The sequence below is a fragment of the Malus sylvestris genome, chromosome 16, assembly GCF_916048215.2.
Source record: "Malus sylvestris chromosome 16, drMalSylv7.2, whole genome shotgun sequence".
NCBI lineage: Eukaryota > Viridiplantae > Streptophyta > Magnoliopsida > Rosales > Rosaceae > Malus > Malus sylvestris.
Genome location: NC_062275.1, coordinates 26,171,162 through 26,197,133, shown reverse-complemented (window position 1 = coordinate 26,197,133; position 25,972 = coordinate 26,171,162). Strand labels below are relative to the sequence as shown.

The following is a 25,972-nucleotide window of genomic DNA, read 5'->3' as shown; positions in this document are numbered from 1 at the left end:
TAATATGGCTATTGTATTTTATAATAAATCTTTTAGTAATTGAATGTGAACGAGGCGTGCTCCTAATCCACCAAATCAGTGGATCCGTGTCATTGAAATTTGATCCAACGGTAGAAATTATTATAACTTTTAAAATAGGCCCTTGTTTGTAGGCATTAGATCAAATTTCAATGATACAGATTCACTGAATTGATGGATTAGGAAGAAAGGATCTGAAGATGATCCCTTTTCAGTTTATACAGGCTTGCTGCCACCTCACTGTCAAAATGATGATAAATAATGTGTAAGCAAAACCTGTTAAAATCAATTCACTATTGTCTAATAAAGTTTTTCTTCCAACTTTTAACAATTGATTTTAAATGTATGATATTCACACATCTCTTTTTACTTTTTACATATTTTTTATTAATTTTGGCCTGATATTAAGAAGGTATTTGAGAAGTAAAAAAGAAAAAAAGAATTTTTTTTGCTTTTTTTGTTGTAATCCAATAATAGAAGAGGAGTGAGTAGACGACAACCCACCGCAGCTCCCTAAACATTGAATCGAAAGGGTTGGAGGTCAAACAAGCACTTCTCTTTTTCTTCTCTTCTCTCTCTCTGTGTCAAGAAACAAACTTGTTATTCTCGCTCCGGGTTGAAGGACTAAATGTGCAAAAAATAATGCTAAAAAATTGTTGATTTTTCTCTTGAATACAAGAGTCTGATCCTCATCTCCCAACTCACAAGCAAGTCATGTCCTCCACAGCTTCTTCCCTTTTTCTCCCATCACACCTTCTCTCTTTTCTTTTCTCTGGCAATTTCTTCATTTTTCTATTCCAAATTTCATACTCTGATAGTTATCTATTGGCCCATTAAAAAACCCAATTCCATTCATGCCCTGTTCATCTGTTTCTGCTCACAAATCTCCAGAAACTGTGCCAAAAATCGTTCCTTTTTTACCTTTGCTTACACTTCGATCGTTTTCAGCCCAATTGGCAATTGGGTTTTTTGGAGAATTGCGAGACAGCAATGTCGCCAGCTCCAATTGAGCAGGCATTGCCCGATTCGTCGTCTTCGAGCTCCCCTGATGTTCCTGAGATATCTGAGGCTGAGAATCCTCGATTCAAGGAGCTTAGAGGCGTCCAATGGCGTATTAATCTTGGGATTTTGCCCTCTTCTTCTTCTTCGTTTTCTTCGTCCTCCATTGATGATCTTCGTCGGGTCACAGCTGAATGTAGAAGAGGGTGATTTTAGCTTCTCTTTATGGTTTTCTGCATATATTTGCTTCATTGTTGTTTAAAGTTTCTGTGAGTTAATGATTTTATGCATGGATTTTGCTGGGATAATCCTATTTGGCTGACGATTGCCCTATTGATCATATATATATTTTTTTCTCATCAACACATAGGCATATGATAAGTTGGTGTTAACGGTAATCTTGGAAAATTAAAAACTTCTAAAGGGTTTATAAGATAAGGTTCCCGGCTGCGTTAATGGTCCGTGGATTTTTGTAATGTGTTGCTTAAGAGCTTTGAAACAGGAAAACCTTGTTACGTACGTCTTATATCTTTATGAATCAAAAGGTGGCCTCTTGAATTTTTTTGCTTGTATTGGGTACATGCAGTGGATTACTTTAACTGATTGGTCTGAGTTTTGAAGTGAATTGTGTACTAAGATCACTGAATTTGAAAGTCAAGAATTTGTCCGAGTATGGGCATATATATTGGATTGCAAGCGATTGGATGGTAATTTTTTGTTTGTGTTTTCTTGTGCTAAGTTTACCTTGTGTACATTTTTAGATATGCTGGATTGAGAAGGCGCCTTCTGGTTGATCCACATCCCCAAAAGGATAGTAATTCCCCTGATCTTTCCGTAGACAATCCGCTGTCACAAAACCCAGGTAAAGTCTATGGATCCGCATATGTGAACTGTAGGAGCTCTGTAGAAACACTCCAGATGTATTAGTTTCTCTGCAATGCTTGTTTCACTTATCACTATTAGCTTTGTATATGTAGCCGTTTTGTTCAAATGACCAAATTTGGTAGCATGCACCATCGTTTGCTGCAATATCACATATTTGAAATTGAAAGTGAACTGTCTTTTGTAAGGGGAAACAACTTTCCCCTGGAGATATTACAGTCTAAAACAAGTAAACAACTAATGATCAAGTATTTGCACCGTTGTGATCTCACCTGTAGATAGCACATGGGGTCACTTTTTCCGGAGTGCCGAGCTGGAGAAAATGGTTGATCAGGATTTATCACGTTTATACCCAGAACATGGAAGCTACTTTCAAACACCAGGATGCCAAGGCATGTTGAGAAGAATCTTGTTATTGTGGTGTCTTAGATATCCAGAGTGTGGTTATAGACAAGGTATACTACAATGCCGCATTAATTTTCTTTTTACATTTATATTTGGTTATCTGCGGGACTCTTGAATGTGGTTTTGTGATTTAACTTTCCTTTATATTCAAGGTGATTAATTCTTATGAGCTTGGCATTTAGAGCACTTTGTCTCGCCGTGTTATGCTATTAGGAATAGGTGGACCAATGTTGCAGGCTTGCGGCATTTCTCCTTATTACGAAGTTTCTTGTAGCACTTCACAACTTCCCACACTATATCGCTTAGAACCTGCTAGGTTGGTATAAAGGCTTGAATGGCATGGGTCCTGCAATCTCATATTATAATGCATTATGCATGTTTTAGTTATTATACACCTTATCCTGATAGAAAAAAAATCAAATACTAATGGTCTCCACAAAATGACTAATACTGTGGTTTATTTATTTTAATTTATACTCTCAGAAAGATTTGTAGGGAGAGATTCTTGATAATCAGGTAGTTAGCCGGTCTTTTCTTTTCTGAGTTTTGACTTCTGTGGCAGCAAGTAGAGCTTTCTTAATATTATTCTACAATCTCAGTGACCTAAGATGGTGGGATTTTAACTGTTTTTCTTTGCTTTTTCTGTTTTCACTATAGGAATGCATGAACTCTTGGCTCCTTTATTGTATGTTCTTCATTTTGATGTGGAGCGGCTATCTCAAGTGCGAAAGCTATATGAAGATCACTTCACTGATAAATTTGATGGTCTATCATTTCATGAAAGTGATCTTACATACAACTTTGAGTTCAAAAAGTTTCCTGACTCCACAGAAGATGAGAATGGCTTAGATGGAACTGCATTGAATGTTAAGAGTCTTGATGAGCTTGATCCCGAGATACAGACAATTGTGATGCTTAGTGATGCTTATGGTGCTGAAGGTGAACTGGGTATTGTTTTCTCTGAGAGATTTATGGAACATGATGCGTACTGTATGTTTGATGCTCTAATGAGGGGGGCCCATGGTTCAGTTTCTATGGCAGAATTCTTCTATCCCTCCCCTGCTGTTGGTTCTCATACTAATTTACCTCCTGTCATTGAAGCATCTGCTGCGTTGTATCATTTGCTGTCCCTTGTTGATTCGTCTTTACACAGCCACCTTGTTGAGCTTGGTGTTGAACCCCAGTATTTTGCACTCCGCTGGTTAAGGGTTTTATTTGGACGTGAATTTTCACTTGCAAATCTATTGATAATTTGGGATGAAATATTTGCATCTGATAATAGTAAATTATACAAAGGTTCTGAAGATGATGCAGCATCCAGCTTTGCCATCCTTACTTCACCTCGAGGAGCATATATATCAGCCATGGCAGTTTCAATGTTACTTTATTTGAGATCTTCCCTACTTGCCACTGAGAATGCTACTGCATGTCTTCAGAGATTGTTAAATTTTCCCGAGAATATAGATTTGAAGAAACTGATACAAAAGGCGAAGTCTTTGCAGGATCTTGCTTTGAAGAACAATAGCTCACCCTCATTACTTTCATATTTTGGGCCCTATGAACATAGTATATCAATGACTGTAAGAGGTCATAGCCTTTCAGTCGATTCCATATCTCCAAAAGCACCAATAAATCTAGTACCTGAAAGCTACTGGGAAGAGAAGTGGAGAGTTCTGCACAGGGAAGAAGAAATAAGGCAAGATGATTTGAAAAAACAGGTTCCAAGCCAGAAAAAGCGATGGACAGAAAAAGTAAAGTTGAGCCTATCCAGAACAGAATCTGACCCATCTCCATCAAAATCAGAGCATGGCAAAAGGAACCCCAGGTTTTCTGTTAGACGAAGGTTGCTGCAAGACCTTTCTCGAGAACTCAGCTCAGAAGAAGATATTAAGACATTGGGTTCTCATGAAAACAAACTCTCTTCAGAAGTAGAGGTCAACAGAGAAGATGGTTTCAGTAAGGACCTTAATTCTGCCACTGAGAAAAGATGTTTGAATGAAGATCCAGCCAGCGAAGAAAATTCATCTGTTTTGTCAGATCCAACTAGTCCTCGTACTGGAGCTAATGGTCATGAACTTGAGTCAGAAAAAAGTAGCGTTGCATCAAATTTGTCTATTAATGAAAATGATGATAATTCACAGGGTGTGTCAGAGGAGCCACCTCTTCTGGTTTCTGATCATCCAAAGGGTGTCTCTCATTCTCCCGGAAATTCAGTGCCAGGAAAGGAACGGAAACTTCTTTCTGGTAAATTCCAGAAACTTTGGAAGTTTGGATGGAATGCAGCTGGTGAAGGGACATCCGAGAAAGGACACAATGCCATTGAGGCTACGAAGTCTTCCAATTGTGAAGGTAATCAGAACACAACAAGCTCTTCTGTAGCTGAGGGGTCCTGCAGTTCTTTAGTTAGCCACAATGGAGAAGTTGTTGACCAGCATGTGACGGGTACTTTAAGGAATCTTGGGCAGTCTATGATTGAAAATATTCAGGTACATTTCTTGCTGTGCTTTATCGAGGACGTAAACTACAAATTGTTTTTTTCTTCATCCTCGAACTTAATGCTTCTTATAGGCAGTAAAGCGCTATAATATTCTCTGTTCTAGCTAATATAGGAATGAACAAAATGATTGTTAAAGAGGGAGGAGGCCAATGAAAAATGGTAATAGGGGGTTAGATTGGGGCAATAACCATGAACTAAACATAATATATAGGATGGATTGTTGACACTAATGGTTATACAAAATTCCATGCGACCATAGTTTTTCTTCTAAGTTGGTTCCAACTTCCAAGTGTACTTTTAGGGTTTAGAAAAAGAGTTGCTCTGAACGACACTTCTAACCATATCATCTTTTATATCTGCATCATTGACTCTTAACTAACCATATCTGGCAGGTTATTGAGTCTGTTTTCCAGCAAGATCGGGGTGTTCAGGTTGGGTCGTTGGAGAACTTATCAAAAAACACTTTAGTTGGCAAAGGACAAGTTACGGCCATGGCAGCTCTAACAGAGCTTCGGAAGATCAGCAACCTTTTGTCAGAGATGTGAGGTGTGTGTTATATACTGTAACCTGTATATAGGTTTTGTATTTATCTATTCATTTAGTGCCAAAATAAATTCAGTTCGATTCACTTCTCTTCTCTTACGCTATCCGGTTTTGGCAGTCGCTATGACAGACGTGTACATATGAATTTCTGTAATAACCTTTGAATCCAAATGTATTATAAGGAGTGCAATGTCAATGAATTTTGCTACACAAATCGGGTACTCAGCATATTGAGATGATGCTTTAGTGATTTGATGGTTCAACAAGTTGAAGGGAATTATGTGCCAAGCCCTACAGCCTAGCAGTGGCATATAACGCTGCCTTGCTCGTTTTTAGAAGTGATAAAAAAGAACATGGTTTCCCTTTTTTACGAGTGAAGGGATCAATGGTCATAAATTTTTAGTTGAGCGACCATTACTCCAATTGAGTTGAAGTTGCAGGGCCATTGCTACAATTTCCTCTTGTTTTGGCATTCGTTAGTTTCAAAATTTATTGGAAAGCGCTGGGAGAATATTTCACTTCAACATTCCCGTAGTTGTGTTTCAGATTGGCGTATTTCGTTAGTAAATTCAATGAGCACGAAACAGAAACTATGTGATTAGTAAAAATCAATGTATAAAAATACAAGAGGGCTGCTAGTCGGATGAAAGATTAAGCAACTAGAGAGGTAAACCATAAGTGTTGGAAGGGAAACTCAAAAGCACCCCCACCCCTCACCTAATTGGGGATACAGCACCACCAAATACAGAGAGAGAATTATAAGTTATACTCGCATCTCATTTGTGCTTCTCTTAAAAGGCATTCTTGCCAGCGTCTTATAACGTAAATATCTAATCCATATTATGAAAACCCGGAAGAAGTGAAGTGATGAAACCGAAAACGATCATCTGAATCTCTTTAACAATTCCCCACCACTGGCGACCACCATTGGCTCCATCAGCTGCCGGGGCATTCTCATTCTCTGCTGCTGGATTTCCTTCATCTGCAGGCTGTATATCGTTCCCAGCCCCGGGCTGTCCATCTGCCATAAATTGTATGACACATTTTGTACTGTTAGTAAAGATAAGCAAAATATGACCTAAATAAACAGCAAAGAGTGATATGGTTCATCGGTATTCAGGAAGAATAGTAGAGTCCTTCAAAGTTCAAACCAGATATGTGTGCGTCTACCAATGATGTTACAGGGATGCATCATGCACAAAAGTCCACAATATAATTTTTCATTTATATTTTATTTGTTTAATTTTTTATTATTTGAGGGAATGCACTACAATCTTGTCAAACAAATAGGATTACGACCATGTATTACAATGACCAACCCAAGAACCTCGAAACTCAAGTGGCATCAGGTTGGATTGCGTGGGGTTGAGGATAGAACCTAGGTTCAACCCATCTTGTAACCAAAAAGAAAAATCTTAGGACTCGTTTGGTAATCATTTCGCTCTTTGCTTTTGGTTTTTGGTTTTCACTTTTTGTGATTGAGATAAGGAATACATAGGCGAAGTGGGAGGCGAAGAAGGTTGGTGGGAGAGATGTAGAAGAATAAGGAACAAGTGAGAACAAAATCTTGAAAGTGAAAACAACTTAAAAAGATTTTCGTTTTTGGCTTTTAGTTTTCATTTTTGTGTGCCTTTCCCTTGTGTATTTCCCCTCTATCACTAAGACACAAATTAAAAGAAAAACCAAATGGTAATCAAACAGGCCCTCATGCTTTCTTTTACTGTTAAGTTTGGTCTAAAGCCCCACCAATATCCACCTCCACCAACCCTCAGAAAGGGTTGAGGCTAAACTAAACCTAATTTAAAACACCTTTCCAAACGAAAACACCAGCATACAACAAACAAAATTGTTATCCAGAGAGTAATATGCATCTTCATTGTGAACTGCAATATGTGAAAGTGTCATCCAAAGCACATGTCACACTCAGCATACAACAAACAAAATTACCTGCCAAAGCAGCATTGTCAACCCCTTGCCTTGCATTCGGAGGAACATTCCCGGCCCTGGCAGCCCTGGGCGGATGGGGGGGCACAGCTGCCCTATGCATGCCTTGAGAAAGCCATCGTACTAACGGTGTAAGCGAGCCAGTTTGATATCTGCAACATCCAACATCATCAAATCATCAAAATCCAGCTTCCATCCATGAAATTTCCAATAGTATTTTTGGTCAAAAGAAAGACAATTACAGAAGAACCCAACTTTAACCTTTTTCTTAATTAAAAAATCACAAAAGTCACATATTATAAGTTCAGTTACTTACAAATAGACAATTGAAGCGAAAATCACAAGGAGAACCAGCCTTTGTCTAGATCCATCTTGGTTGAACAGAAATATTACAGCTGCAAGCTTTATAATAAGCAACACATCAAGCTGAAATGCAATCTGAAATCTCCTAACAACAACTTGTCTCTGAGGTCCAGGCTGTTGCCGTTGTTGTTGTTGTTGTTGTTGTTGTCCCTCTTGGCCTTGCTGCTCCCCTACAGTGCCAACCTCTGGACTTGCTCTAGTTCTGATGGGACCCATACATTCATGGTAAGAAAATAAGGATAATCAGCATAAGGCTCCTTACTATAACCTATCATGCTAGGTAGGAAAGTGAATTTTTACTATGTTAAAATCATGGTTAAACATCATTATGATGGTTTAGAATTGTCATGGTGAAATTAACTTTAGAGTACCATTGACATACTTACGTGGGTATGTTGTAGGTAAGAGGAATAAGAGTGTTAAATGGAGCTCCTGTAACTGGCCCCATAAATGGGTGAACAGGAACAGCATAAATGCCTGCTCCACGGTTCATTTGCTCCTGATCTTGCGAAGGATTTAACCCAGGAACGAGAAGAGGATACATGACTGGTAACATCTGAAAATCACCATTTGGGAAAGATGGAAGCCCAGAGAGTGCTGGAACCTGAAAAAGAAGTCAAAAGGTGAATTGGAACATAGCCAAAGCCACCAAATTAATGCCATCACAAAGAGCATGCACATACTATTTCTTTAAACTACTAAAAACTTTAGAAGCATTAGTCTGCATTACTTTTCCTTTTCAATGGAAAATGCAGAAAAAAGAAGCTTCCACATTGATATGGCTATTGTACAATTATCGCAGCACATATTAAAGAAAGATACATTTGCTTCAATGAGTGACCAAAGGATTATCTTCAAAAGGAAAAACAAACAGGTTACGAAAGGATGAGAAGAAAGCTTAAAAAAAACCTATCCACCAACCACACTACTGATATCAAATTATCAAAGGGTTATCATATTTTCACGATAATGTATTTTTAGATAGCAGTACAAATTATAGTTGCCTTGCTATATAATTATACACTTGTTTCTGCCTCCACAACTATGAATTATGCTCCATAATACCAATCCTTCAACTACAAACATAAGATGCTCTCCGGAAATGTGTGTTTTCATCTTTCCACCATCCATCCATTCTTTAAAATACTAATTTAGCTTGGATATAGAGAATTTTTGAAATAGAGAAGGTTTACTCAATTGTTTAATGTTCAGAAAAATAAAACATAAATAAGAATTACGAAGTCCGTGCATTTTCCTCACTCGCCTATACATAACCACTCAACGACAAAAGGAAAGGCACGTTTATAACAGTCAGAGCTCCCTTTTCTTGCAAGCACAAAATAAGGTTAGAATGAAAGTCGATACAGGCCAATCAAGAAAAGACCAAGAAATTATTTCTACTAATTAACATGACGGTAATAAAAATGCATAATCTCAACAAATTTATACCAAAAAATAAAAATAAAAAATTCAGAAGAACTCCAATTTCCTATATGTACAATAAAAGCAGAAAATCACCCATCCACAGCATTTTCAATTTTATTCATAATTCGGTTGAAAACCCAGAATTTTATAACTTCAATCTATTTACTAAACCCCCATCCCTCCCCGAGAAACATATTTTTATAATGTCCTAGCTACCAAAGAAAATAATTGCAATCCAAATAATTTGTCAATACACACACACACACACACACACACTGAATAAATAGCTTAAAGAAGAAATCACGTAAGAGAAAAAACGAAAGCTGGAAAGCCAAAATTGATAGCCACCATTAATTCGAAATAGGATAAGAAATCAAAAACCCTTATCGGATTGAAGCTTTTAAACACCAATTTGCATGCTTTTCCTTTTCAATTGCAGGAAAGAACCCTAGGATTGAAAATTGTTTGCAGAAATTGGGAAATTCGGATTGAGATTTGTGAACCTGCGATTTCTTCAGAGTTTCTTCGAGGGAATTCGGTGTAGAAGAAGGTTGCGAGCTGGACGACAACGTTTTGGGTTCTTCCGCCATTTCCAAGTAAAGTCTGATCTGCTTCGCACTCCCTCGCGATTTAGATCCTGTCGAGACTCGAGACAACGATATGGATGAAATTTTCTCTTTATTGTTAATTGAATATGAGTTCATGACGTGGAATTTTTGTAGTCCCGCCAATAAGGAGGTGACAAGTCAGCCACAATGAGTAGAGGTTGGTTTGGGTATAAGCCTTGCTAGTTTTTTTTAAGAGATTTTGGTAAAGTCACATATTGGACAAATTATAATTGAAATGCTAAGGTCACTTGCATCTTATTTTCTCAACTACTTTGAAATGATTATTTTATTGACAAATTAATCCTAGTGTAAAGTTACATTTAAAGACGTAAAAATCAACCAATCATGTCTTGCCACATACCTATCGATTATATTGACAAAAAAAAAATGAATTGTTATTTGAACTCTAAAAATCTTATTCCGCACTCTAAACTTTCTATAATAAGAAAGAAAAATACAATTGTGAGGAGTTGAGGTTGATCAGGAGAGAAGCTCAAAGTATAGTCCCTATTATGTATCCGACCCTCGTTGAACCCTAATGATGTTTGGTGTTTTGGAATAATTTGGATACCCACCAAATACTGGATATGGAGGAACGTGATGTTAGGGAAAAGCCAGAGCAACACCAAACTATGTTGAAGCTCTTCCAATTACTGAATTTTAATTACTTTTCAAATTTAATCACACTCTCTCTGGTGCGGTCTGAATTCAAATTGGGAAACAATAACATCTCCAATCATGTTTGTTGATGCACAAAATCAGTGAGGACTTTGGTACAACAGAAGGTGTTAAGTTTGTGACCTTCGCTAGATTGCTCCTGTCACTAATGTGGATAAGTATGTAAATGGATAGGGATAGGGAAGCAAACACAAGATGTACGTGGTTCACCCAGATTGGCTACGTCCACGGAGTAGAGGAGTTCTCATTAATTGTGAAAGGTTTACACAAGTACATTGGTTCAAGCACTCCTTTAGTGAGTACTAGTGAATGATTTAGTACAAATAACATTAGGAAATATTGTGAGAGAATAATCTCTATTTATAGAATAGAGTTTCTAGTTTCATTCTGACATTGACACATGTCGTGTTGTGATTGGCTTCTGATGTTAACATGTGTCGCGCTATGATTGGCTTCTGATGTCGACACGTGTCGCGCTGTGATTGGCCTCCTGGTTGGAGGGAAACTCTTCTGGGTCCTTGACGGTATAACATTGACCGGTGCTCAGTAGTTTCGGGATTGGTCAAGTATGGTACAAACAGTGCTCCCCTAAGTTCCCGAGTGAGGGAAGCTCCTCAGTTGGGGACTTGCAAGATCTAAACTATTGAGTAATCACGAAACTTCTAAGTACCGAAGTGTGGTATCATTTTCACTTGCCTTATCTGTCTCATATGTAGATGTGGCATCTTCTCTGGAAGTACTTTTCCTCCATCCAGGGGTGGTATCTTTAACCGATGAAGATGCACAAAGTAATGTATCAATTTCACTTAAAGCTTACTTGTAGTTTCGGGCTTGGTCAAGTGCGATACGAACCTTATAATAGGAGTCCCCCAAGTCGCCGAGCTAGGAGATTTGCTGAAGGAGGTAATAGACAAGGTAAGCAATCAGACTTCTAAGCAAGCAACCTGGATCGGAGGTTCGACTTCGGCTTCCGGTTGATTGTTCTCCTTCTCCTTGTGTCGTAAACAGCAACAAGGATAAGGAGAAGCAAATGGATAAGAGATGATATGAGATACTTTTTCTTTTGAAGAAGTAACTTTCCACAGGCTTATTCTTTAACTGGGCTGGAGGGTTTTCTGGTTTCCTCCAGAGTATAAGGCCAACTCAAGAATTTGAAGGTTAAAACAAGTCCATTAAATCTAGAGTACGTTCGACCCTGATGATATGGGATACTTTTGCTGTTGACAAAGTAGTGGATGTATCGGCATGTGTTCTGTTATGCTTGTCTCCACATGGTTCCTTGTATCATTCTCACTTGCTCTATCTGTTCCTCAGACAGATGTGGTATCTTCTTTGGAAGCATAAGATGTTGAAGATGAGTACTCGAGAGCAATGCCAGGTAAGTAATTAGGTAAGAGGTTTCAGGCAGTCAATTCCTGACTGGAAGCTTGATTCCAAGTGCTGACTGATTGCTCTCTTTATCCTTGTCTTGCAGGTAAAAACAAGGCCAAAGGAAAAGACAGGGAAAAAGCATGATATGGGATACTCTTTCTTTTAACCCTGATGATATGAGATACTCTTGCTCTGGTGTGGCTTGTTTGCAGAGGTATTATTAGGAGGAAAAGAAGCTAAGTATTTCGAGAGACTCTGCTGAGAGTGCCCTCTCAGATGTGAAGAAAAGTTGAGCATTTTTTTTTATTTGCAGGTCTGCCTGGCTGTTGAGGATGGAGGTCGACATATATAAGAGTCTCCCTAATAACAAGTAGTAGTGTTATTCCTTTACCCTTCTTGGTCATAACAATGTAGTGGGAGCTGTAAGCTTCACGTGTTTTAACTTTGTCAGATCACTTTGAAAAAGTGGTCTGTGGTATCTGGAAAGCTGATGTTGGGTGTGAAGATTGCAGATAAGCTTTATCCAAGGAAATCTGGCTCACGAATTTCGGAGAGCGGTGCCTATTCGGTTTTCGAGCAAGCAATCCTGTCAGGGATTTGGCTCTTGAGATTCAAAGAACGGTGCCTCTTTAATTTTTGAGAAAACAATCTTGTTGGGAGTCTAACTCTTGAGATTCGGAGATTAGTGTCTATTTGATTTTTGAGAAAGTAATCTTGTTGGGAGTCTGACTCTTAAGATTCGGAGAGTAGTGTCTGTTCGATTTTTGAGAAAGTAATCCTGTTAGGAGTCTGGCTCTCGAGATTCGAAGGGCGGTGTTTCTTCGATTTTTGAGCACGTAATACTGTTGGGAGTCTGGCTCTCGAGATTAAGAGAGCGGTGCCTTTTCGATTTTTGAGAAAGCAATCATGTTAGGAGTTTGACTCTTGAGATTCGGAGAGCAGTGTCTCTTTGATTTTTTAGAAAGTAATCCTGTTGGAAGTCTGGCTCTTGAGATTCGGAGGGCGGTGCCTCTTCGATTTTTGAGCAAGCAATCTTGTTGGAAGTGTTTTCTCGAATGTGAGTAAAGGTTAGGCATTTTTGCCAGTTTGCCTTGCCACGGAGCACAAAGGTTAACACACTTGGGACTTTCTAGTTATCAAGCAGTGGTGTTGTTCCTTTACCCTTATGGGTAATAGTAGGGTAGCTGGACCTTCAAAATTTATGTGTCTAAACTTTGTCAGAGATCTTTGACAAAGTTATCTGTGGTACCCGAAGAGCTGATGTTGCGTGTGGAAAGTGGTGCCTTTTCGGAATCTGGAGAGTGGTGCCTTTTCGATTTTTGAACCAACGGCCCTGTTTCCCTTTTTTTTTATAAGGGCACCAATTGTGTGCAAGAAGTACATTCAGAGAGTTATTGCTTGTAGGAATTTTCCCTTTACTTCAGAGATTTATTACACCTCATTTCTCCTTCATCATTTCTGAGAATGTTTGGCCCATCTGACTGTCATTTTGACTTGAACTTTGGTGAAGAGGCAGCCATGCCTTCTTAAGACAACATATGGCGCCCATCCTGCTTATCACCTACAGGTCCTCTTACCATTGGGGACTTTGTGATGAAGAATTATATGACCGCTGCGGTGGTGGCCAGGAACATTCTCACTCCCAAAGATAACAGACTACTTTCCAAACGGTCTGATGAGTTGGCTATTAAGGATTCTCTTGCTCTCAGTGTTCAGTGTGCAAGTTCTGTGTCTAATATGGTCCAACACCTATTTGCTCGAACCCACCAAGTTGAATCATTGGCGGTTGAAGTGATAAGTCTCAAACAGGAGATCAGAGGGCTCAAGCATGCGAATAAACAATTGCACAGGCTCGCACATGAATGCTACAAACATAAAGAGGAAGCTCGACCAGCTGCAGGAATCTGAAGGTCAGATTTTACTTGATCATCAAAGGTTTGTGGGTTTGTTCCAAAAGCATGTATTGCCTTCGTCTTCTGGGGCTGTATCGCGTAATGAAGCTCCAAATGATCAACCTTTGGTGCCTCCTCCTTCTGGGGTTCTGCCTAGTACTTAGGCTCCGAATAATCACTCTCTGGTGCCTCTTCTTTCTAAGGCTCTGCCGACTGCTGAGACTTCTCCTGAGTAACCTTTGTAAAGGCTCCCTCTTTTTTGTTTATTTTGATTCATGTATATGTACATATTTGTAACTTATCGGAGATATCAATAAACAAGGTTTGCTTCATTTCAACATATTGTGTTAAATACACCAAGGCCTTCTTCACTAAGTTCTTTGAATTTTTCCTTTTGTTGAATCTTGTATGTTGAAGCTTTGTGAGTGAAGCATGTAAGTTGAGATAGTGCTCCCTTAATTTCCCGAGTGAGGAAAACTTCTCAGTTGGAGACTTGAAAAAATCCACATCATTGAGTGGTCGTGAGACTTCCGAGTATCAAGGTGCAGTAGCATATGGTAGGAGTCCTCCAAGTATCCGGTCGAGGGAGTTGACGAAGAAGGTGTCTTGCTAGTAGCCAAGTTTCCAAAGTAACAAAACTTCACCATTTTCCTTTCTAAGTGGTAGCCCAAAACTCCTCCTTCATATATATTTGTTATGAAAGTTGTTAGGCCCAAAGAAGATGAGGCCTAGGCAATTTTTTTTTTTAATTTTCGAATTTTCAAATTTCCGAATTTCTGAATTTTCGAATTTCCGAAAATATATATATATTTTTTAAGCTTTATAGGTGAAGCTTTGAGGTTGAAGCTTTGTTAGGTACCATGAATTGATTTTGCTTCACACTATCTTGATCAAGATAGTGTGAAGTTTTTGTGTTGAGGCTTTGTAGGTGAAGCTTTTGTTGGTGAAACTTTTATGAGAGAAGCTCTTGTGGTGGGGGAAGCTTTTGTGGTGGGGGAAGCTTTGGTGGGTAAAGCTTTTATGGTGGGGGAAGCTTTTGTGGGTGAAGTTTTTGTTGGTGAAGCTTTTATGGGTGAAGCTTTTGTAGGTGAAGCTTTTGTGGTGGGTGAAGCTTTTGTGGGTGAAGCTTTTGTGGGTGAAGCTTTTATGGGTGAAGCTTTTGTGGGTGAAACTTTTGTTGGTGAAGCTTTTATGGGTGAAGCTTTTATAGGTGAAGCTATTGTGGGTGAAGCTTTTATAGGTGAAGCTTTTGTGGTGGGTGAAGCTTTTATAGGTGAAGCTTTTGTTGGTAAAGCTTTTATGGGTGAAGCTTTTGTAGTGAAGCTTTGTTGGGTACCATGAAATGATTTTGCTTCACACTATCTTGATCAAGATAGTGTGAAACTTTTCAGAATTTGTAGTTGTCCTCCATTGATGAAGCTTTTGTTGGCACCATAAATTGGTTTTGCTTCACACTGTCTTGATCAAGAGTGTGTGAAACTTTTGAGAATTATGGTTGAACTCCTTTAATGAGGCTTTTGTTGGCACCATAAATTGGTTTTGCTTCACACTGTCTTGATCAAGAGTGTGTGAAGCTTTTGAGAATTGTGGTTTCCCTCTATTGATGAAGCTTTTGTTGGCACCATAAATTAGTTTTGCTTCACACTATCTTGATCAAGAATGTGTGAAGCTTTTGAGAATTGTGGTTGCCCTCCATTGATGAAGCTCTTGTTGGCACCATAAATTGGTTTTGCTTCACACTGTCATGATCAAAAGTGTGTGAAGCTTTTGAGAATTGTGGTTGAACTCCTTTGATGAAGCTCTTGTTGGCACCATAAATTGGTTTTGCTTCACACTGTCAAGAGTGTGTAAAGTTTTCTACGAGTTGTAGTGTTTGCATTATTACAGAGGGGAAATGTCTGAAGCAGATGCAAGATGGCTGAATAGCTTGATCTTCGTATGCCATGCACTGAAGTTGTTGTTGGCTTGCAATAAGACTTTGTTGGTGACTATAACTCTTGTTGGGAATAAGTGCTCCCCTAGTTGAGTTGTCAAGCTTGAGGGTTTTTGATTATTTGTGAATGCTAGGAGTTCACATGTACAAGTTATACCACTCATCTTCTGGCAGGTGGAATGAATGGTGAGTTGCTTTCATCACTTGGTTGGTGGTACGAAGGTGAGTTCCTTCATCACCTTTCATCACATTTCATCACCTGGTTGGTGGAACGAGGATGAGTTCCTTCTTCGCCTGGTTGGTGGTATGAATGGCAAATTGCCAAATGATATTAGAGTACAGGTTGTACATTTCATCACCTAGTTGATGGCATGAAGGAGAGTACAGGTTATACATTTCATCACCTAGTTGGTAGCATGAAGATGAGTTCCTTCTTCACCTGGTTGGTGGCATGAGTGGCAAGTTGCCAAATGATATTAGAGTATGGGTTGTACATTTCATCACCTGGTTGGTGGCATGAAGGAGAGTAGGGGTTGTGCATTTCATCACCTGGTTGGTTGCATGAATGGCAAGTTGCCAAATGATACTAGAGTACGGGTTGTACATTTCATCACCTGGTTAGTGGCATGAAGGAGAGTACGGGTTGTACATTTCATCACCTGGTTGGTGGCATAAAGATGAGTTCCTTCTTCACCTGGTTAGTGGCATGAGTGGCAAGTTGCCAAATGATATTAGAGTATGGGTTGTACATTTCATCACCTGGTTGGTGGCATGAAGGAGAATACGGGTTGTACATTTCATCACCTGATTGGTGGCATGAAGATGAGTTCCTTCTTTACATTTCATCACCTGGTTGGTGAGAATAAGGACAAGGTGTCTAAGCACATTGTAGCAAGTGTCGAATAACACAAAGTATGTTGAACCCTTTCAAAGCACAGTTGACTTTATGTATGAATGTGTTGGAATGTATGATTGAATGAATATACTGTGAAGCTGTTCGTTTATTTGTATAGTCTTGTTGACATATACTTAGACTTTGTTTCATGTTGGAAGCATTCATGTTAAAGCTTTGAACCCGAGTGTTTCACTGCTAGGAATATAAGAGAATTAGGACCGAGTTGTCTAAATCACCTCTTTATTGAATTCATGCCAAATAGTCCTCGTTACATAGGATGCCGAACGATTGAAGCTTAATACTTGTACAATGTGAGTTTACTTGTAATAGTACTTCAAGTGATCAGCGTTCCATGGATGGCCAAGGGTCTTGCCATCGGAGCTTCTAAGCTTGTAGGAGCCAGGGCGACTGATGCCAACAACTTCAAACGGTCCATCCCAGTTTGGACTAAGTGTTCATTCACTCAGGACTCTGTCACAGAGTAATCTTTTCTTCAATACCTAGTCCCCCACTTTGAAAGAACGAGGTTTGACCCTTGAGTCATAGTAGTTAGAGATGCGCCGCTTGTAAGTGACATTCCTCAAGTGAGCCTGGTTTCTATGTTCCTCGACTAGATCTAAGTTGAGGGTAAGCTGTTTGTCATTTTTGCTTTGCACGTAGTTCTGGACTCGGAATGTTGCTTGCTCAAGCTCAACTGGGACAACTACCTCTGTACCAAAAACAAGTGAGAATGGGGTTTCTCCTGTTGATGTCCAATATGAAGTGCGGTATGACCAAAGAACTTGGGGTATAAATTCTGGCCAACAACCTTTAGCCATGTCCAAGCTTGTTTTCAAAGTTCGCTTGATTATTTTGTTGATGGCTTCAACTTGTCCATTAGACTGGGGATGAGTTGGGGAGGCAAAACATAAGTTGATGTTGAACTTAGAGTAGAACATCCTGAACTTATTGTTGTCGAACTGTCGCCCATTGTCAGTGACTATTGCATTGGGAATGCCGAATCTGCAAAGGATGTTCTTCCATACGAAGTCTTCTATTTTTGCCTCAGTAATAGTTGCCAAGGGTTCTACTTCGGCTACTTTGTGAAGTAGTTAACTGCAACAATTGCATAGTGAACCTTGCCCTTCCCTGCAGGCATTTGGCCGATCAAATTAAGTCCCCATTGGGCGAAGAGACAAGGGCTGATCATAGGAGTGAGCGACTCGGGAGGGGAATGAGGAATAGTTGCGTAGCGTTGACACTTATCACATGAGCAAGATATTCAGATGGCATCTTGGTGGAGTGTTGGCTAGTAATATCCTTGGCGAAAAGCCTTGTGTGCTAGATCCAACATGATCTTCGTAGACTCCTTCATGTATTTCCCAAATGACAGTTTCCGTCTCTACGGGCGTAAGGCATCTTAGGTATGGTAGGTTAAAGCCCCGCTTGTAGAGTTGGTCATTAATGATCAAGTAACGGGTAGCCTTGTATCGAATCTGCTTAGCTTGAACTTTGTTATTTGGAAGGGTACCATGAGCAAGGAATCTATAAATCAGGGTAATCCAACTATCCCCCTGTTGTAAGTTGCACACTTCCGTAGCCATGGTGCTTGGTGCTGCCAACAGTTCGACCTGAATTTTTCTCCCAATCTTGTCTTCCATCGCTGAGGCGAGGTGAGCCAAAGCATCTGCATGACTGTTTACCGCTCGAGGAATTTGGGTGATCTGGTAGTGGAAGTGCTTGAGCAACAATTATGTTTGTGCCAGATATGCTGCCATGGAGCTATCCTTAGTGTCAAAGTTGTTGGTGACCTGGTTAACCACTAATTGGAAGTCACTCAAGATATCAATTCGTTTAACCCCAAGGTGTTTGGCCAAGCGTAAGCCTGCTAGGAGGGCTTCATATTCGACCTCATTGTTCGATGCCTTGAATTTGAAATGAAGAGCATACTCCATCGCCATTTTGTCAGGGGTCGTAAGGACTAGTCTTGCTCCACAACCCTGTAGGTTGGACAAGCCATCAACATATAGACTCCATGCTGGGGCTGTTGGTTCTATTTTCTGAGCTTCTGAGGGTAATGAAACCACTTCTTTAGGCGTAGAAACAATGTCAACAGGATATGTGAAGTCGGCGATGAAGTCTGCCATTGCTTGGCCCTTCTCAGCTGGCTTTGGTTAGTAGAAGATGTCAAACTCACCTAATGTTATCGTCTATTTGATCATTCGCCCATATGTGTCAGGACTTTGGAGTATCTGTCGAAGAGGATGATTGGTAAGCACGATGATGGAGTGTGCTTAGAAGTAAGGGCGAAGTTTTTGAGCAGACATGACCACCAATTTCTCAATGTTGGAGTATCGTGTCTTCGCATCTTGTAAGGCCTTGCTAGCATAGTAGACAGGCCGTTTGACATTACCATCATTTCGAATGAGAACGGAACTTACTGATGAAGCCGATACCGACAGATAGATAATGGGAATGTCACCAACCTCAGGTTTGGAGAGTAGATGGGCTTTACTCATGTAGTCTTTGAGGTTCTTGAATGCCTCAACACATTCATCAGTCTATGTAATGTACTTCTTATTTCCCTTAAGTGCTATGAAGAAAGGAGCACATCTGTCTGAACCTTAAAGATGAACCTAGTTAAGGCTGCCACCTTGCCATTAAGGCTCTAGATGTCTTTTGAAGTTACAGGTTCCTTCATGTCGAGGATTGCTTTGATCTTCTCGGGATTAGCCTCAATGCCTCATTGGCTTATCATAAAGCCTAAGAATTTTCCAAAGTCTACGCCGAAGGCACATTTATTGGGGTTCAACCTCATTCGATACCTCTTGAGAATGGTGAAAGTTTCAAATAGGTTGGTGATGTGTTGGTCAGCATGTTTGCTCTTGAATATCATATCATCAACTTAAACTTCCATGCTCTCTTCCCAATCTGTTCGGCGAAAATTAAATTGACCAGTCTTTGATAAGTCGCTCCTGCATTCTTTAGGCCGAATGGCATGACTTTATAGCAATATAGTCCCATGTCAGTAGTGAAGGCTGTGTGTTCTTAGTCCGGAGGGTTCATGAGGATTTGGTTGTATCCTGAGTAAACATCCATGAAGCTCAAGAGTTCACACCCTGCCGTAGAGTTTATAAGTCTGTCAATGAGAGGAATATGAAAGCTATCATTCGAGCATCCTTTGTTTAGGTCGGTGTAGTCGACACACATTCTTCATAAGACCTTTTAGAGCAAAAGACTTTCTTTGGTCGGATTTTTCTTAAAAATGACCACATTTGCTACCTATGTTGGGTAATTGACTTCGCGGACGAAGCCTATGCCATTGAGTTTTTCAACTTCTACCTTTATTGCTTCGTATCGTTCAGCGTTATAAGATTTTCGCTTCTCTCTCATTGGCTTGGTCTTGGGGTCAATACTCAAGCGATGACATATGATATCGGGAGAGATGTCTGGCATGTCGTCGTTTGACCAGGCAAAGACCTCAGTGTTCTCTTGCAAAAAAGAAATCAATGCCAACCGAATGAGTAGTGACCAGATGGTGCCAATCTTCACCATGCGATATGGATAATCTTTTGATATAGAAACCTTCTTCAGCTCTTCAGCGGACTGTGCTTGCTGGGTGAAAGAGTCATCTCGAGGATCGTTGGGTTGATTGTTGCCACCGTGAAGATCTAAGTTAGCTTCGTCCCGGCTTGTCTTTATGACTTGGTCATGTATAGAAAAGGTTTCCTTGGGCACATGCAGGCGTTGTTGCTTGATCGAAGTGTTGTAACATGATCGTGCACAAAGTTGATATCCTCTGATGTAAACATTGCCATAGGAGGTTGGAAATTTCATCAACAACATATGTGTGAATACCATGGCCTTGAATCATTGATGCATATGCGTCCAAATATGACATTGTATGTCGTTGGGCAATCAACTACCAGGAAGTTAGTGGTAATGGTAGCTGTGTAAGGGCATGTACCAATGGTGAAAGGTAAGTGTATGCTCCCTATAGGTTGCACGATATCACCGGAGAAGCTTATCAGAGGAGAAATCGAGCGATTGAGTAAGTGTTCAGCTACATTAAGTACCTTGAAAGCTTCAGCAAACATGATATTGAACGAAGCCCCCGTGTCTACCAGGATTCGTCGTACTTCAAAGTTGGCTATGTGAGCTTCCACGATCAGTGGGTCGTTGTGAGGGTAGATGATACCTCTTTCTTCCTCAGGGTAGAAACATATTGAATCCCAGTTAGGGTTTTGATACTTGTCTCCCCTAATGTCTTCCACGTGAAACACTTGGTGGCCAGACCTTAAAGCCCGTTCACTATTTTTTATGGCCCTGTTGGAAGATTTAGATATGGGTTTGCCACCATTTATGGAATATATCACATTCACCTGGTGTTGGTTACGGTTACCTTTTGGAGGGTGAAGGAGGAATTGATCAATTTTTCCTTCACGTGCCAAAGCTTCAATATGATTACGAAGGGTGATACACTTCTCGCCGTTATGGGCGTTATGCTCGTGGTAGCAGCAAAATGTGCCCGTGTTCTTCGTGGACTTGTAACCTGACTGCCTTGGCATTGGCTTCGGTATCAGGTGTGCTATGCTGGGGTAAATGGCCGCGCATGTGGTGTTCAAAAGTGTGTATGTCTCATACCTCGGGGTAAGGCCTGTCCTGACACGTGCTTGGCCCACTGTGTTGATTGCCTGGGGGCGGGCATTATCGTGGCGATACCCTTGGTTATCGCGATAGTGTCCCTTACTCCTTTTACTAAAATGAGACTGGTGAGGATGGAAATCTTTCCTTTTGCCTTGAGATTGATATGTCTGTTGACTTGGCGAAGTATTAAGTAAGGTAGGAGGAGGCACCGCTGCCGTTTAGAAGGTCGAGGTCTTCTCATTTGGTTGGATCTGGCTTCCACTCCCTACTTGCTGATAAGAGGTGGTTGTGGGGGGTTTCCCTTAATATGTCATTGCCTTAGCAGAGGCATGATTGTAAGCCTATGCCATCACCTCAGAGTAAGTATCCAAGTGTTGGCATTGATCATGTACTTGAAGAAACAATCACGTAGGCCTGCCGTGAAGGCCTTGAGGGCGGTCTTGTCATCTGCCTCAGCGCAACAAGAATACTCATGGCTGAAATGACCAGCATACTCTCGTAGTGACTCGTCTAGCTTCTGGCAAATAGTGTATAAGTCATCTGCAGAATGCAAGCAATCGGTCTGGAAGATATGTTGTGAGACAAATAGTTTCCTCAGTTCCTCAAATGAGGCTACTGTCTCAGGTGGAAAACAACAATACCAGTTAGAGCTCCGCCAGAGATGGTGGAGGGAAAGAGAAGACATCGCTTTTCGTCGGTGTGCATCTGATATGCCATGATGGACTCAAAGAGGTTAAGGTGTTCAATTGGGTCATTCATTCCAGTATAGAGTTGTAAACCAAGCTTTTGTTTTGTCTTCACTTGAAGGGGGTGTCGAGGATCCTCCTTGTGAGAAGGCCAGGCCTGGGTCGGTTCCAGTCAGGTATCTCGGCCTGACATTTGGCTTTCAACTTGTTTACTTCCTCAAGGAGTTGTAGGACAAGGGGGTCCTGAATTGAGTCATGTACCACTGTGATTTTCTTTCGTAAGTCTCCATCGCCTCTTGGAAGTAGGAAAGTTTGAGCAAAGGCGTGTGATTTTTCCTTGGACTCGTCATACTGACTTCTAGGGCGAGTTTGTCGGAATACCTCAAAGTCCCATGTACCTTCATGTTCCTCTGGGACCTGTCGTTCTTTCCCTAGATTGGCAGCTGGCCTGGGTTGTGGAAGGAGACCGAGTCTTTCAGAAACCCTTGGGTTATTGATCTTCGAGCATATGTGGAGGGGATTCTCTCGACGTTGCTTTATGAAGTCTCGGCAGTCACGATAAACGGCTTTCAATCCTTCCAACCCTTCTGCAAGGAGGTGTCTTCCTCCGCTTCTCCTGCTTCGGGTCGAAGCAGCTGGGTTGAGAGAAGTCTCATGTTGATCAATGTTTAGCTCGTTCCTCATCAGGGATACCCATGTCGAAGGAAGGTAACCCTCCGTGTTGGGGGCACCCAGATGATGGTTGATGTCCACAGGGGCAACGAGCTCGCGTGTTTGAGTACGCCTAGTTTCGTGGAGCGTCTCAAAAAGCTTCTCATACTGCTCCTAGAGGACCTCATTCTTCATTGCTATCTTGTTGTTCTGAGCTTCTAGCTCATCGACTTTAGCTTGAAGAACAACCCTCTTTTCTTCATTCTTTCGTTGTTTCGCACCAAGTGCAAGAGGGGTGTCATTTTGTGTGTTGTGGCTTCCTTCGTTCCCCATGTTGGAGAGGGATGCATGGTCAAAAGAGAGCGTACGAATGGTGGAAACCACCTTAACAAAGCTGAAGAGAGTGGGAATAAGTGTCGTTCCCACAGACGGCGCCAAATGTTGATGCACAAAATCAGTGAGAACTTTGGTACAACAGAAAGTGTTAAGTTTGTGACCTTCGCTAGATTGCTCCGGTCACTAGTGTGGATAAGTATGTAAATGGATAAGGACAGGGAAGCAAACACAGGATGTACGTGCTTCACCCAGATTGGCTACATCCACGAAGTAGAGGAGTTCTCATTAATTTTGAAGGGTTTATACAAGTACATAGATTCAAGCTCTCCTTTAGTGAGTACTAGTGAATGATTTAGTACAAATGACATTAGGAAATATTGTGAGAGAATGATCTCTATTTATAGAAGAGAGTTTCTAGTTTCATTCTGACATTGACACGTGTCGTGTAGTGATTGGCTTTTTGATGATATGATTGGCTTCTAATGTCGACACGTGTCGCGCTGTGATTGGCCTCCTAGTTGGAGGGAAACTCTTCTGGGTCCTTGACGGTATAACGTTGACCAATGCTCAATAGTTTCGGGATTGGTCAAGTATGGTACCAACAATGTTCTTTATTTTAGAGAAATGAACTATTATTAGTACTCTAAAAATCTCATTATAGAAAGTTTGGAGTGCCAAATGAGATTTTTGGAGTGCTTACAAACGTCCCCTTAGAGAAAATTTAGCTAAAAAAAATCAAAAGTTACTTTAAAAGCTCTCTAATGACTATAATCAATAATGATAAAAAGCCACTATAAATAATTTTTATCTTGTCAAATTTAAGAGCTTTTAGACCATCTCCAAACTTGGGCTAAAAGCTAAATTACCCCCCTAAACACTCTCCAACCCATGTTAAAATTTTAGGCTAAATGCCAAATGTTATTTCTAGGCCAAATACCCCCCAGCTTTCCCCCTGGGCTAAATCCCAAATGTTTATCAGAATTTAAATTTTTTTAGATTAAAATGTTCATAAAATTAATTTACAATAATCTACATATTTATTTTTTTTTAAAAAAAATTGGTTTAAGAAAAAAATTAGCCTAAGTTCATTCTTTAATAATTCCGGGCTAAAATTTTAGGGCAGAAGGGTTGGAGCAGAAAAGATGTTTCTGGGCTAAAAGCCAAATTTTCCGGGCTAAAAAATTTGGCTTTTAGCCCAAGGGTTGGAGATGGTCTTAGGAGAAAGGAAATTTTATTTAAACTCATTTAACATCTTTCTACACCACAACTTAAACTTTAAATGTTAATTGTCCATTTTACCTTATTGCATAATTACTATTAAGTACAAAATGAAATTAATAATAAAACTCATATTTATCAATAAACCCAAACATTTATATAGTTCCATTTGATATATGTTAATGGCGGGGATAGAGGATCGGGGACTTGGATTATGCTTTGGAGTTTGGAGGGGTATAGTTGAACAGACAAGAAATGTAATTGTTTTTGGTAAGGGAAGTTGCAGCCATAAACAAGATGGAAAACAAACACGAAACGTTAAAAAGGGGTTGGAACTTTTAGTTCAAATCTAACTTCTTGTCCCACAATCCCTTTTTCTAGTTCCCCTTTTTCAGACTTTTGGTGTGGATTACACACTCATATTTCTATGTTGAAATCCTCCCACAAGTTACAACAACATTTTAATTTCATCTCGGAGCCAAAGATGCTGAGGGTATCGATAAGCTCAAAAGTTGTCCCAGTCACCCGTTGATTGATAATGAAAAGGGAGAGATGGTGATACATGGTTTTTGTCAACATGTATAGAAGTGTCAGTCTTGTTGTCAGCTATGATTGAATTCACACTCCAATTTTCAGTGTCCATTTTTAGACGGCGTAAAGATAGAGTTAAAAATCAAATGGGTGTAAAGAAAGATCTACATATTGAATTGAGTTTATGGGGGTATAATAGGTAATAAATTTGGGTTTAAAGAGATATTAATAGTTTAGTTAAAAATCAAATAAGTACAAAGAGTAAGTTGGATGTAGAAATAGGTTACTGTTGTGGTCTATTTTATCTGACAGAGAGACTAGGGCTGGCGGCAGAGAAAGAGAGAAGAGAGATGTGTGTTTGTAGAATTGTAGGGGAATGTGTGTGTTGTTATCCCTCCTACATTGTGCCTTTATTTATAGTAGTAAAGGGAGAGAAGATATTCCTTCTCCTCCAAGTAATACAAGTTGTAATAGGAAAGGATAACTAGAATCAAATCTAATCTAGGATTTACACAATCATACTTATTCTAGGAATGTTTACAACACTCCCTCTTGAGTGTGTAAATACTCAAGGTAGATTCAGCATCATGCAGAAGTTGAGGAAGTCGACTCGTCGGCACTGATTCCAAGGAACAACGCTTATTCTCAATAAGGTAGGAACTTGCATAAGTAGTAAGTCTCACTAAAAAACCCTAAGGCTATGGCAAAAACCCAAGTAGGGACAAAACCCATAGTCTAAGGAAAAATGCGTGAGAAATGCAAAGTCAAAAGAAACGTCTACAGGACGTCATCAGGGATATGACCAGCCCAAGGTAGGTGCCTCGTTAAAACCTAGTTAGGTAGCAAAAACCCAGTGGGAAAAATGCTCCTAATCGTAGGGAAAAAGAGTACATTAAGATCAAGCAAGTATCCAGAAGATACTCCCCCTGAGTTTGACATAATTCCAAAGAGAAATAGCAAAGTTACAACTCAGAAAGTTTACGCATACCAATTCCATGAACAAGCTTCTGAAACGTCGCCTTCGGTAGTGATTTGGTGAAGAGGTCGGCCAGATTGTCTTGTGATCGGATTTGCGTGACTTCAATCTTCTGATGCTCTTGTTGTTGATGTGTAAAGAAGAACTTCGGCGCAATATTCTTGGTGCTGTCTCCTTTGATGTAACCCTTCTTGAGCTGTTCGATGCAAGCTGCGTTGTCTTCAAAAATCGTCGTCGGGGCATTAACGGCGGGATGAAGATCACAGGAGCTTCGAATATGGCTCACTACTACTCTCAACCAAAAGCATTCCCGAGTTACTTCATGTAAGGCGAGAATTTCAGCATGGTTAGACGAAGTGGCAACTAAGGTCTGTTTAGTTGACCTCCAAGATATTGCGGTGCCTCCAACGGTAAAGACATAACCCGTTTGAGAACGCGCCTTGTGCGGATCAGATAAGTATCCAGCGTCGGCATGACCAACAAGGCGAGAATCAA

At 40.2% G+C, this 25,972-nt stretch overlaps 2 protein-coding genes across 2 annotated transcripts; one reads left to right on the top strand and one right to left on the bottom strand.

The window, feature by feature from the left end:
- The first annotated feature begins 543 nt into the window (after nucleotides 1–543).
- LOC126607003 (uncharacterized) lies at nucleotides 544–5,558 on the top strand. The gene is made up of 5 exons (XM_050274419.1): nucleotides 544–1,223; nucleotides 1,779–1,879; nucleotides 2,178–2,354; nucleotides 2,962–4,790; nucleotides 5,194–5,558. Exons 1-5 carry the CDS (start codon nucleotides 1,009–1,011, stop codon nucleotides 5,344–5,346), a joined length of 2,475 nt encoding a protein of 824 aa, XP_050130376.1. The 5' UTR covers nucleotides 544–1,008; the 3' UTR covers nucleotides 5,347–5,558.
- Nucleotides 5,559–5,917: 359 nt separating this feature from the next.
- Nucleotides 5,918–9,747, bottom strand: LOC126607004 (uncharacterized). Its single transcript, XM_050274420.1, has 5 exons — nucleotides 9,580–9,747; nucleotides 8,038–8,255; nucleotides 7,605–7,853; nucleotides 7,292–7,440; nucleotides 5,918–6,365 (listed from the first exon to the last, which is right to left on the bottom strand). The coding sequence occupies exons 1-5, from the start codon at nucleotides 9,664–9,666 to the stop codon at nucleotides 6,175–6,177; spliced, it is 894 nt and encodes a 297-aa protein (XP_050130377.1). The 5' UTR covers nucleotides 9,667–9,747; the 3' UTR covers nucleotides 5,918–6,174.
- Between the last annotated feature and the right edge of the window lie 16,225 nt (nucleotides 9,748–25,972).